Source organism: Triticum aestivum, chromosome 1B (assembly GCF_018294505.1).
Source record: "Triticum aestivum cultivar Chinese Spring chromosome 1B, IWGSC CS RefSeq v2.1, whole genome shotgun sequence".
Classification (NCBI taxonomy): Eukaryota; Viridiplantae; Streptophyta; class Magnoliopsida; order Poales; family Poaceae; genus Triticum; species Triticum aestivum.
In genome coordinates, this window is record NC_057795.1 from 498,910,020 (window position 1) to 498,922,345 (window position 12,326).

General features: G+C 47.4%; 2 protein-coding genes across 2 annotated transcripts; one reads left to right on the forward strand and one right to left on the reverse strand.

Annotated features, from left to right (window-relative positions):
- Positions 1 to 264: 264 nt before the first annotated feature.
- On the reverse strand, positions 265 to 6,373 carry LOC542814 (actin-7). The gene is made up of 5 exons (XM_044554036.1): positions 6,171 to 6,373; positions 5,131 to 5,210; positions 4,652 to 5,045; positions 1,476 to 2,089; positions 265 to 569 (listed from the first exon to the last, which is right to left on the reverse strand). The coding sequence occupies exons 2-5, from the start codon at positions 5,185 to 5,187 to the stop codon at positions 504 to 506; spliced, it is 1,131 nt and encodes a 376-aa protein (XP_044409971.1). The 5' UTR covers positions 5,188 to 5,210; positions 6,171 to 6,373; the 3' UTR covers positions 265 to 503.
- On the forward strand, positions 2,103 to 3,001 carry LOC123134892 (uncharacterized). The gene is made up of 2 exons (XM_044554046.1): positions 2,103 to 2,333; positions 2,448 to 3,001. The coding sequence occupies exons 1-2, from the start codon at positions 2,208 to 2,210 to the stop codon at positions 2,955 to 2,957; spliced, it is 636 nt and encodes a 211-aa protein (XP_044409981.1). The 5' UTR covers positions 2,103 to 2,207; the 3' UTR covers positions 2,958 to 3,001.
- Positions 6,374 to 12,326: the final 5,953 nt, after the last annotated feature.

Consider the following 12,326-nt stretch of genomic DNA (forward strand, 5'->3'; position numbering starts at 1 on the left):
CAATGCAGGCAAGTTGTAAGCCGAGACAATGCAGGCAAACAAACAACGTGCCAAAGTTGATCCCCTAATGCAGAAAGCCTATGTGCAGGCAACCAAACAACTTGCATATGTCGCATATGAGGCTGTTTTTTCAAAGTCAGGCTGGGTTCAGATGTGCACGCGCCCTTGGCGGTCGTCTAGTCTGGCTGCGAGGGGGCAGCAGGCCTTCTCTGGCAGCATAGTTTCAGTGTCACTACGATTTCAACCAGGGCCACGAGTATGGCGTACCACACAATGTCGCTTAGGCATACACATATGTTCCATTTCATTATTTCATACAGCAGGCAAGCACCATGCAAGGCCATGCAATTGTGCCAAAAGGAAAAGCTGAACCGAGACTGATTTTCCTGTACCCCTTATTCCTCTGAGGGTACACATCTTCTACAGAACACTAACCATGTACCATGTACTACTATATATTCTTGGCAGCAAAGTCCCCTTTGTAAACAACCTTCCCCGACTCTTCAGAAGCACTTCATGTGGACAATGCCGGGACCAGACTCGTCGTACTCTGCCTTGGAGATCCACATCTGCCATTAGGAACAAATTGATGTTAAGAATCGATTCGGAACAACGCACCGGATCTGGTCCTAGAAGCACTTCTTAAACAGCCTCCCCTCCACGAGCTACTGGCCTATTCTTTGGTTGCAAAGGCAATCATAACATATTACAGATTTCATAACCTCTTGGAAGATACTCCCTCGGTCCCTCCGTTCACAAATACTCCCTCTGTCCCAAAATAACTGTCTCAAGCTTAGTACAGTTGAGACACTTATTTTGGAACGGAGGGAGTATAAGATTTTCAATAAATGATAAATTTCATTTGCTCAAAATGAACCATCCAGACGATACAAACACATTGAGCATGCACAACAGGCCTCTGCATAGCTAGGATGCACACAACCAACACCAACACATGCACACAAAAGCACTTCGACAAATAGCAACGTCATATAAGACCAACACTATACGTAGGAGAAGAAAATAAAAATGTTTTGGACATTTCAATATGGAGTATATACGGACTAAAATGAGTGAACAAACACACTAAAATGTGTCTATATACATCAGAAAAGTTAGAACATACTATATTTATGAACAGAGGGAGTACTATTTTTTTCATATTCTGGTAAAATGGCATACTAGAAATATCTAAAAGTTCAAGCAGAGGATATGACCATCTATGTTAATTAGAATATTATATGGCAATTTCTTAAAAACATGAATTAAATGTATATTCAGATTGAATTCTCTAAAATAGTTAATGCATACCCTACCAACCCAAACTGAAAGTGGATCATGAATAAGGATTCTAAGTCAATTGAAAGTTGAACATGCTGAGAAAAAATTACCCCGAAGAGCGCTATAAAAAATTGTTGAGCAAAGATAGGAGTAATGTATATGCAACTTCCACTGAGAGGGGGAAATATACTAACCTGCTGGAAAGTGCTAAGAGAGGCCAAAATAGAGCCACCGATCCAGACACTGTATTTCCTTTCAGGTGGTGCAATAACTTTAACCTTCATACTGCTAGGAGCAAGGGCCGTGATCTCCTTGCTCATGCGATCAGCAATTCCAGGAAACATGGTAGAACCTCCACTGAGAACAACATTACCATACAGATCCTTTCTGATATCAACATCACACTTCATGATGGAATTGTATGTCGCTTCGTGTATACCAGGAACTTCCATACCAACATGAGATGGCTGGAATAGCACCTCAGGGCACCTGAACCTTTCTGAACCAATTGTTATAACCTGACCATCAGGCATCTCATAGCTCTTCTCCACAGAGGAGCTGCTCCTAGCCGTTTCCAGCTCCTGCTCATAATCAAGGGCCACGTAAGCAAGCTTCTCCTTTATGTCTCTGACAATTTCCCGCTCAGCGGTTGTTGTGAGGGAGTACCCTCTTTCTGTGAGGATCTTCATTAGATTATCCGTGAGGTCACGGCCAGCAAGGTCCAAACGAAGGATAGCATGAGGAAGCGTGTATCCCTCATAGATTGGAACAGTGTGGCTCACACCATCACCAGAGTCGAGCACAATACCTGCAGAAAGAAAAAGTTGTCAACCACCCTATCCAGTGAACTTCAGCGGCAACTGTTTCAAACAAGACTAAAGAATAAAAGAAGAGGGAAAGCCAGCTTTGCAGCACTCAAACTCGACATGAGCAAGGCGTACGATCGAGTTGAATGGAGTTTCTTGAGGGACATGATGATAAAGATGGGGTTTAACTCTTCTTGGGTCAAGCTCATTATGAACTGCGTCACCACGGTTCGTTATCAAATAAAGGTGAATAATGATACTACGAATGTAATCATCCCAGGGAGAGGTCTCCGACAAGGAGACCCTCTATCTCCATATTTATTTCTTATTTGTTCTGAGGGCCTCTCATCAATGCTGCAGAAAGCGGAGGAACGTGGAAAAATAATAGGCATCAAAGTATGCAAAAGAGCTCCAAGCATTAATCATCTCCTCTTTGCAGATGATTCTTTACTGCTCTTCAAAGCTGAAAATAGGACTGCAATAGAGATAAATCATATCCTGGAGACATATGCTGGTTGCTCAGGTCAAGTAATCAATAAGGAGAAATCTGCCATAATGTTTAGCAAGAATACCCAGCATCAGCAGAAGAATATGATCATGTCAGCATTGCATATTACAAGGGAGGCAAGAACAGAGAAGTATTTAGGGCTGCCAGTGTACATAGGAAGATCAAAAGAAAAGGCATTTGCCTACCTCAAAGACAAAATTTGGAGGAAAGTTCAAGGATGGAAAGAAAAAATGCTCTCAACGGCGGGTAAAGAGATTCTAATAAAGGCCGTAGCCCAAGCAGTCCCGGTCTTTGCAATGGCATGTTTTGATCTGACCAAGACTTTATGTAACCAGATTAGTGAGATGATCTGCAGATACTGATGGAGTAATATGGACAAAGAACATAAAATCCATTGGGTTAGTCGGGAACATATGATGCTGCCAAAGAAGGATGGAGATCTAGGTTTCAGGGATCTCCATGTGTTTAACAGAGCCATGTTAGCGAGGCAAGCATGGAGGTTAGCAAATGCGCCCAACTCTCTTTGCGCTAGAGTTCTATCTGCGAAATACTACCCATCAGGTCAGATTATTAGAGCAGTGCCAAAGGATGGCATGTCTTATTCGTGGAGAAGCATCCTTAAAGGAGTTCACTGCTAAGAGAAGGTGTAATCTGGAGAATAGGCAATGGTGAGAAGGTGAACATATGGAATGACCCATGGATCCCACGAGGTAAGAGTAGAAAACCAGCCACTCCCCAAAGAAGGAATGTCATCCTCCACAAAGTCTCAGAACTAATTAACCCAGTAGATGGTGATTGGGATGAAGACCTAATAAAACAAACGTTTAATGAGAAAGATGCAGAGGAAATTCTGCAAATACCAATCAGCGAAGGCAACGAGGACTGGCTTGCATGGCACTTTGATAAAAGGGGCTTATTCTCTGTGAAATCAGCTTATCGAGTGGCCATTGAAACAGATGCAAGGAAGTCTATCCATGGTATTGCTTCTGCATCTGGCACAACAGCTGACCACTTACCCTTTGAGTGGGAGAAAATATGGAGGCTTCCGCTACCGACAAAAATCTTGCACTTTTTATGGAGAATGGCAAGAAACAGTCTGCCATTGAGACAAAAACTAATTCAGCGAGGAGTTAAAGCAGACCCATGGTGCCCAGTATGCTTACGTACTGATGAGGATGGAGGGCACACCTTCTTCAAATGCAAACCAGTGAAGCACATATGGAGGGCGGCTCAAATGGAGGATATAAGGGAAAATCTTAGCATTTGTTGTAGTCCGAAAGATGTGCTCATTCGAATTTTTGAGCTTGATCAGAGGAAGAGTGCAAGAGCAAGTATTCTTATGTGGCTTTGGTGGCACGAGAGAAATAAAGCTAATAAAGGAGAGGCTATAAGAAGTACAACTGAAATTCTAGAATCCCTCGAAAAGCATGATAGAGAATCTGACGAGTTTTTTAAGAGGAAATGTACTAAAAAAACAACGACCAAGGATAGTTGTTGGAAACCGCCAGAGGAAAATTATCTAAAGATAAATATAGACGGAGCCTTCACAAAGGACACAAAGAAGGGAGGATGGGGTTTCATTATCAGAAACTCTGAAGGAGGAGTAGAAGCAGCAGGGGCAGGGAGATTGTCAAGACTCTCTGAGGCAATTCAAGCAGAAACAATTGCCCTGTTATATGCCGTGGAGAGAGCAAGTGAGTTGGGATGCAGGAATGTAATCTTCGAAACGGATGCATTGGTGCTGAAACAAGCTATTGACGGAGACGCCTACGATAATTCAGTTTTCGGTGCCCTGTTTCGAGAAGCAAAGTTTAAACTCTTGTACTATTTTCAGTCTGCTTTTATCAATTGGTGTCCCAGGTCCTGTAATGTAGCTGCCCATAAGCTAGCGTCATTTGGCGCGAGTTTGGTTGAGCCAGATATATGTATGTGGTTGTCAGATGTACCAAACTTTGTAACTGAAGCGGTTGCCAGCGATTTTGTTGGCCCGTATGTGTAATGGAGTAAGTTTTCCTTTCAAAAAAAAAAACTGTTTCAAACAAGGCGGCAGACATACCAGTTGTTCGACCGCTGGCATACAAGGACAGAACGGCCTGGATTGCGACATACATTGCTGGGCAACTGAAGGTTTCGAACATGATCTGGGTCATTTTCTCTCTGTTGGCCTTGGGGTTGAGAGGGGCCTCAGTCAGCAACACAGGATGATCCTCTGGTGCGACACGGAGCTCGTTGTAGAACGTGTGATGCCATATTTTCTCCATGTCATCCCAGTTGTTGACAATGCCATGTTCAATGGGGTACTTCAAAGTCAGGATACCTCTCTTTGCTTGAGCTTCATCGCCCACATAGGCATCCTTTTGGCCCATACCAACCATGACACCGGTATGGCGTGGCCTTCCTACAATGCTAGGAAAGACAGCCCTGGGTGCATCATCACCGGCAAAACCAGCCTGCCAAACATCAGGAATGTGATCAGTTAGTTTGGGAGAGCATGTTATTTTTTAATGTTCAAAGGATCTTGTGCTGAATAACAACCTTGACCATTCCAGTGCCGTTATCGCACACGATAGGTTGAACATCCTCATCAGCCATTTGTCAAGTTTCCTGTAAGAAATCTGCAATGGTAGATTGGTATAAGAGCAAGTTTCTGTATAAACACCTAAACTGTCAGAAATGCTTCCATACAAAAGCAAGTAAACCCATAATATCAGCGGTTCAGAGTGCCTGAAAGTGACAAAGGCACACATGTATCTGTCATCTGGTGGGATAAAGCAATTGAGGAACACCATCTGATTATATGCAACTACATTTTCAACAATCCAAGCATCAATTTAGAAACATGACATTAATTTTTTAAGCATAATAACGTGTTAAAGAATTCAGTATTTTGGTTGGTTGAAAGTTTTTCTTCCATACACCCTTTTATTAAGAATTTATAACAACACTGGCTGGCCTAATTCCTGAGGCGGATAGCCAAGCAAAACCCCAAACATGCACCTAATCGAAGTTGGCATGCCGCGGCTAAATTATCAATCAATAATGCAGAGTAAGACAAACTTGGGCTCTTAGTCTTTCCCGATCCCAATTTCTAAAGTGAATCGCACTTATCATGACATCACGGGCCACACATAGATTAAGCATGGAAGCATTAAAAAACAGTATAATTCGCCTTGCTGTCTCGCTAGTGCTAACTGAAGATATTGTCACGGCACGGCACTAGAATCCGCGCACCGTCTACAAGACGAAAAACATTTCGAGGCAAGGGGAAAAAAACCCCACAAAAGCAAAATGAACAGTTCGCAATTATCTCCAGCAACACCAGGGAGCCCGCGCGATAAACACATCCTCAGATCATCCACTCACCCCGGAAAAATTCCATGCTCCGGAAGGGATCACCCAACCACCGAGCAGCAAAATTCGCCCACAGCACAAGAAACCGAAAAGAACTTGAGGTTCACCGATCAAAACAGAAGCTAGCGAGGCGATCTACCTGAGGGGGGAGTGGAACTCGACAGATTTGGGTTTCAGATCAAACGGATCGAGGGGGGGAGCAGGGGGTGGGAGGGGAGCGTCACCTGTTCACGGGAGCGTGGATGGCGTCTGGAGGGCTCTGCTCGGCGGATGAAGCGAGGTGGACTGCGGCGAGACGAAGGAAGGAATACGGCGGATGGCGTAAAGGCGTTGGTTGCCTGGGTGGTGCTTTATACGCGTCCATGCTAGAAAAGGCACGCCGCCCGTAGGAAACGGCCCCGGTGCCGTGGCCGAGTTTCGGGCCTCCGCTCCGCCGCGTGGGTTTTGCGCCCGGGTCCCTCGTAGTGTGCGTAATAATGTGGAGCTGTGCCGGAGATTTCGTGTCTTTCCCCTTTTGTTTTTGCTATAAAAAAATAGAAATAAAATGGAACGGTAAAGAAATATCGAATGGTAAATGAGCACCCATACTTGCATTAGATCTAAATTTGATGTTATTTTAAAGTGTTTGCGATGAATGCAAGTCGATGCCGGATTATCAGAAAAATACTTAGAGCATCTCCGACCGCGCCCACAAGAAGCCCCCCAGGTGTTTTTTTGACGTCGGCGGCCGAAAATCGGCCCAGCCGCGTCTCATGAGCCCGTTTTTTGTCGGTTTGGGCCGAAACTTGCGCCGGCGGACCTAGGCCGAACCCGGTGCGCTGGGGGGCGTCTGGGGACGCTGGGGGACGCGTTTTTGGCGCGAAAGGGGATGGGTCCGCCGAGTCAGCGAGACGTCGTTTCGTCGTCCTCACTACCTCGGTTACCGCGGGAACCAATGCCAAGGCTGCCGTGCTGCCGCTGGTCAATCTTCATTGATGCCTCACGGGCGGCGCAGTGAAGGCGCCACCGACGCGCGTCCCACCTGCTCCCGCCACGCGTCACCCGGCATGTAGGCTCTCGCCGCCCCGCTGCGGCTATAAAAGTCGATCTCCCCATCGGGCAGCCACACATTCGCCTCCCATCGGCACACAAAGCAACACATTCCCCTTTTCACGCCGACGAGCAATGGCTGAGAGGTACCCAAGCGACGGCGCGGCGGCGAACGGCTTCGGCCGCCGCCATCTCGAAGATACGGATGTGCGCCTCCTCTACGAGGCCGAATATCCGGCGCCCCCAAACATGCGTGTGTCGGGGGCGTAGAAGTTGAGCGACGGCAGCGTCTCGGTGCCACTGGTGCACGAAGAGGCTGCACGGTGGGCCGAGATCGCCCGCATCCGCTCGTCGCTGACGGAGGCGCAACGGAACGAGTCGAGGTACGCTGCCGACAGCCACACACCATGGACGATGTTTTTTGAGCACCACCGTGCAGAGCAGATCGCCTGCGCCAACGACATCATCCCCCGCGGATGCCATAACGCCGACGGGTGGCGCGAGTGGTGGGGCGTGCTCGGCCGCACCCTCGAGGCCATCCTCGACCACATCGAGACCGGCAACACGCCGCGCCTTGAGTATCCGCCGCGGCCGTCCTTCTCTCGCCGTCGTGGCAGCTCCTGGACGCCACGGCGAATGGAGCCGGGGGCGTCCTCCGGACAATGCTTCGGTGCCTTAAGGCACGTGCCTTTGTGTCTATGACATGTGGGCCCAACAGGTGGCTGGCCCACATGTCAATGACCCAAAGGCAGGTGCCTTTAAGGCACCGAAGTTGTGTCCGCGTCCTCCTCGTCGGGCTCCGGCTCACTCTCCTCGGGCTCGCCGGCGCTCCGCCCCGTCAAGCCGGAGCCGGAAGGGATGCTGCTCCGACGCCGCACACGTAGCGGCGCCCTCGTCATCAACGAGGGCGCCAGCCCCTCCCCGCGCTCCCTCCGCCTGGTCCGGCCGAAGCTCGAGTCGGGGTTGCGCCCCGTCAAGCCGGAGCCAGAAGGGATGCCGCTCCGACGTCGCACCCGTAGCAGCGCCCTCGTCATCAACGAGGGCGCGAGCCCCTTCCCGCGCTCCCTCCACCTGGTCCGGCCAAAGCCCGAGCTGGGGCTGCTCCCCGTGAAGCCGGAGCACGCGGCCATGGTGGCCCGCGACGACGAGGTCGTCTTCAAGTGGGCGAAGGAGGACTACGTCCGCAAGGAGGTGCTCCGCCAACGTCGGGCGTACAAGGAGCTCCAGGCCCGGCGCCGCCGCAAGGCCCGGCGGCGCAGACGCGAGGAGGGTGGCGCCACGCCGGACGCGAGGAGGGTGGCGGCATCGTCTTCGACAACGACGAGGAGAACGAGGCCGGCCCGTCCAACCCACCACCGCACGTTGGCGACCCTGGCCAGGGGTGCAGTAGGGACGGGGGCGGCTCCGACGGGGCGCACTGTTGGGGAACGTAGTAATTTCAAAAAAATTCCTACGCACACGCAAGATCATGGTGATGATATAGCAACGAGGGGAGAGTGTTGTCTACGTACCCTCGTAGACCGAAGCGGAAGCGTTGACGCAACGTAGAGGAAGTAGTCGTACGTCCTCCGGTTCAACCGATCCAAGTACCGTTACTCCGGCACCTCCGAGTTCTTGACACGCGTACAGCTCGATGACGCACCCTCGATCTCCGATCCAGCAGAGGCGCCGAGGGGGAGTTCCGTCAGCACGACGGCGTGGTGACGATCTTGATGTTCTCCTGTTGCAGGGCTTCGCCTAAGCACCGCTACAATATGACCGAGGTGTAATATCGTGGAGGGGGGCACCGCACACGGCTAAGGAACGATCAATGATCAACTTGTGTGTTCTAGGGTGCCCCCCTACCCCCGTATATAAAGGAGGGAGGGAGGAGGTGGCCGGCCCTAGGGGGGCGCGCCATGAGGAGGGGGAAACCTACTCCAAGTAGGTTTCCCTCTCTTTTCCTTATCTTATTTGGAGGGGGAAGGAAAGAGTACTAGTATTAGGAAGTAGTACTAGTAGTAGTAATAGGAAGAGGGGGAAGGAGAAAGGAAAGGGGGGGCCGGCCCCCCTCCCCAATTCGGATTGGGCTTGGGGGGGGGGGCGCCCCCCTCCCTTGCTCCTTCTCTCTTCCTCCTACATGGGCCCAATAAGGCCCATATACCTCCCGGGGGGTTCCGGTAACCTCCCGGGGCTCCAAACTTCTCCGGAACCTTTCCGGTGTCCAAATATATCCGTCCAATATATCAATCTTTATGCCTCGACCATTTCGAGACTCCTCTTCATGTCCGTAATCATATCCGGGACTCCGAACAACCTTCAGTACATCAAAATACATAAACTCATAATATAACTGTCATCGAAACCTTAAGCGTGCGGACCCTACGGTTCGAGAACGATGTAGACATGACTGAGACACATCTCTGGTCAATAACCAATAGCGGGACCTGGATGCCCATATTGGTTCCTACATATTCTACGAAGATCTTTATCGGTCAAACCGCATAACAACATACGTTGTTCCCTTTGTCATCGGTATGTTACTTGTCCGAGATTCGATCGTCGGTATCCAATACCTAGTTCAATCTCGTTATCGACAAGTCTCTTTACTCGTTCTGTAATACTTCATCTTATAACTAACTCATTAGTTACATGCTTGCAAGGCTTAGGTGATGAGCATTGCCGAGAGGGCCCAGAGATACCTTTCCGACAATCGGAGTGACAAAACCTAATCTCGAATTATGCTAACTCAACATGTACCTTCGGAGACACCTGTAGTACTCCTTTATAATCACCTAGTTACGTTGTGACGTTTGGTAGTACCCAAAGTGTTCCTCCGGTAAACGGGAGTTACACAATTCTCATAGTTACAGGAACATGTATAAGTCATGAAGGAAGCAATAGCAGAATACTAAACGATCAAGTGTTAAGCTAACGGGATGGGTCATGTCAATCACCTCATTCTCCTAATGATGTGATCCCATTAATCAAATGACAACACATGTCAATGGTTAGGAAACATAACCATCTTTGATTAATGAGCTAGTCAAGTAGAGGCATACTAGTGACTATATGTTTGTCTATGTATTCACACATGTATCATGTTTCCGGTTAATACAATTCTAGCATGAATAATAAACATTTATCATGATATGAGGAAATAAATAATAACTTTATTATTGCCTCTAGGGCATATTTCCTTCAGTCTCCCACTTGCACTAGAGTCAATAATCTAGATTACATAGTAATGATTCTAACACCCATGGAGTCTTGGTGCTGATCATGTTTTGCTCGCGAGAGAGGCTTAGTCAACGGGTCTGCAACATTCAGATCCGTATGTATCTTGCAAATCTCTATGTCTCCCACTTGGACTTGGTCCCGAATGGAATTGAAGCGTCTCTTGATGTGCTTGGTCCTCTTGTGAAATCTGGATTCCTTTGCCAAGGCAATTGCACCAGTATTGTCACAGAAGATCTTCATTGGTCCCGATGCACTAGGTATGACACCTAGATCGGAAATGAACTCCTTCATCCAGACTCCTTCATTTGCTGCTTCAGAAGCAGCTATGTACTCCGCTTCACATGTAGATCCCGCCACGACGCTTTATTTAGAACTGCACCAACTTACAGCTCCACTGTTAAATAAAAACACGTATCCGGTCTGCGATTAGAATCGTCCGGATCAGTGTCAAAGCTTGCATCGACGTAACCATTTACGACTAGCTCTTTGTCACCTCCATATACGAGAAACATATCCTTAGTCCTTTTCAGGTATTTCAGGATGTTCTTGACCGCTGTCCAGTGATCCACTCCTGGATTACTTTGGTACCTACCTGCCAAGCTTATTGCTAAGCATACGTCAGGTCTGGTACACAGCATTGCATACATGATAGAGCCTATGGCTGAAGCATAGGGAACATCTTTCATTTTCTCTCTATCTTCTGCTGTGGTCGGGCATTGAGTTTGACTCAACTTCACACCTTGTAGCACAGGCAAGAATCCTTTCTTTGCCTGATCCATTTTGAACTTTTTCAAAATTTTGTCAAGGTATGTACTTTGTGAAAGTCCTATTAAGCGTCTTGATCTATCTCTATAGATCTTGATGCCCAATATGTAAGCAGCTTCACCGAGGTCTTTCATAGAAAAACTTTTATTCAAGTATCCCTTTATGCTATCCAGAAATTCTATATCATTTCCAATTAATAATATGTCATCAACATATAAAACTAGAAATGCTACAGAGCTCCCACTCACTTTCTTGTAAATACAGGCTTCTCCAAAAGTCTGTATAAAGCCATATGCTTTGATCACACTATCAAAACGTTTATTCCAACTCCAAGATGCTTGCACCAGTCCATAAATGGAACGTTGGAGCTTGCACACTTTGTCAGCACCTTTTGGATCAACAAAACCTTTAGGTTGCATCATATACAACTCTTCTTCTAGAAATCCATTCAAGAATGCAGTCTTGACATCCATTTGCCAAATTTCATAATCATGAAATGCAGCAATAGCCAACATGATTCGAACAGACTTAAGCATCGCTACGGGTGAGAAAGTCTCATCGTAGTCAACCCCTTGAACTTGTCGAAAACCTTTTGCAACAACTCGAGCTTTGTAGACAGTAACATTACCATCAGCGTCAGTCTTCTTCTTAAAGATCCATTTATTCTCAATGGCTTGCCGATCATCGGGCAAGTCAACCAAAGTCCATACTTTGTTTTCATACATGGATCCTATCTCAGATTTCATGGCCTCTAGCCATTTTGCGGAATCTGGGCTCATCATCGCTTCCTCATAGTTCGTAGGTTCATCATGGTCTAGTAACATGACTTCCAGAATAGGATTTCCGTACCACTCTGGTGCGGATCTTACTCTGGTAGACCTACGAGGTTCAGTAGAAACTTGATCTGAAGTTTCATGATCAATATCATTAGCTTCCTCACTAATTGGTGTAGTTGTCACAGGAACCAGTTCTTGTGATGAACTACTTTCCAATAAGGGAGTAGATACAGTTATCTCATCAAGTTCTACTTTCTTCCCACTCACTTCTTTCGAGAGAAACTCCTTCTCTAGAAAGGATCCAATTTTAGCAACGAAAATCTTGCCTTCAGATCTGTGATAGAAGGTGTACCCAATTGTCTCCTTTGGGTATCCTATGAAGACACATTTCTCCGATTTGGGTTCGAGCTTATCTGGTTGAAGTTTCTTCACATAAGCATCGCAGCCCCAAACTTTGAGAAACGACAACTTTGGTTTCTTGCCAAACCACAATTCATAAGGCGTCGTCTCAACGGATTTTGATGGTGCCCTATTTAACATGAATGCGGCCGTCTCTAAAGCATAACCCCAAAACGATAGCGGTAAATCGGT

Excerpts from the sequence above, each read along its gene's own strand:
- LOC123134892 (XM_044554046.1), top strand. The coding sequence starts at position 2,208 with ATGAGCAAGGCGTACGATCGAGTTGAATGGAGTTTCTTGAGGGACATG. Across the intron at positions 2,334-2,447 it reads CGGTTCGTTATCAAATAAAG|AAAGCGGAGGAACGTGGAAA; the intron begins GTGAATAATGAT and ends TCAATGCTGCAG.
- LOC542814 (XM_044554036.1), bottom strand. The coding sequence starts at position 5,187 with ATGGCTGATGAGGATGTTCAACCTATCGTGTGCGATAACGGCACTGGA. Across the intron at positions 5,046-5,130 it reads ACGGCACTGGAATGGTCAAG|GCTGGTTTTGCCGGTGATGA; the intron begins GTTGTTATTCAG and ends GATGTTTGGCAG. Across the intron at positions 570-1,475 it reads CTCTTAGCACTTTCCAGCAG|ATGTGGATCTCCAAGGCAGA; the intron begins GTTAGTATATTT and ends TCCTAATGGCAG.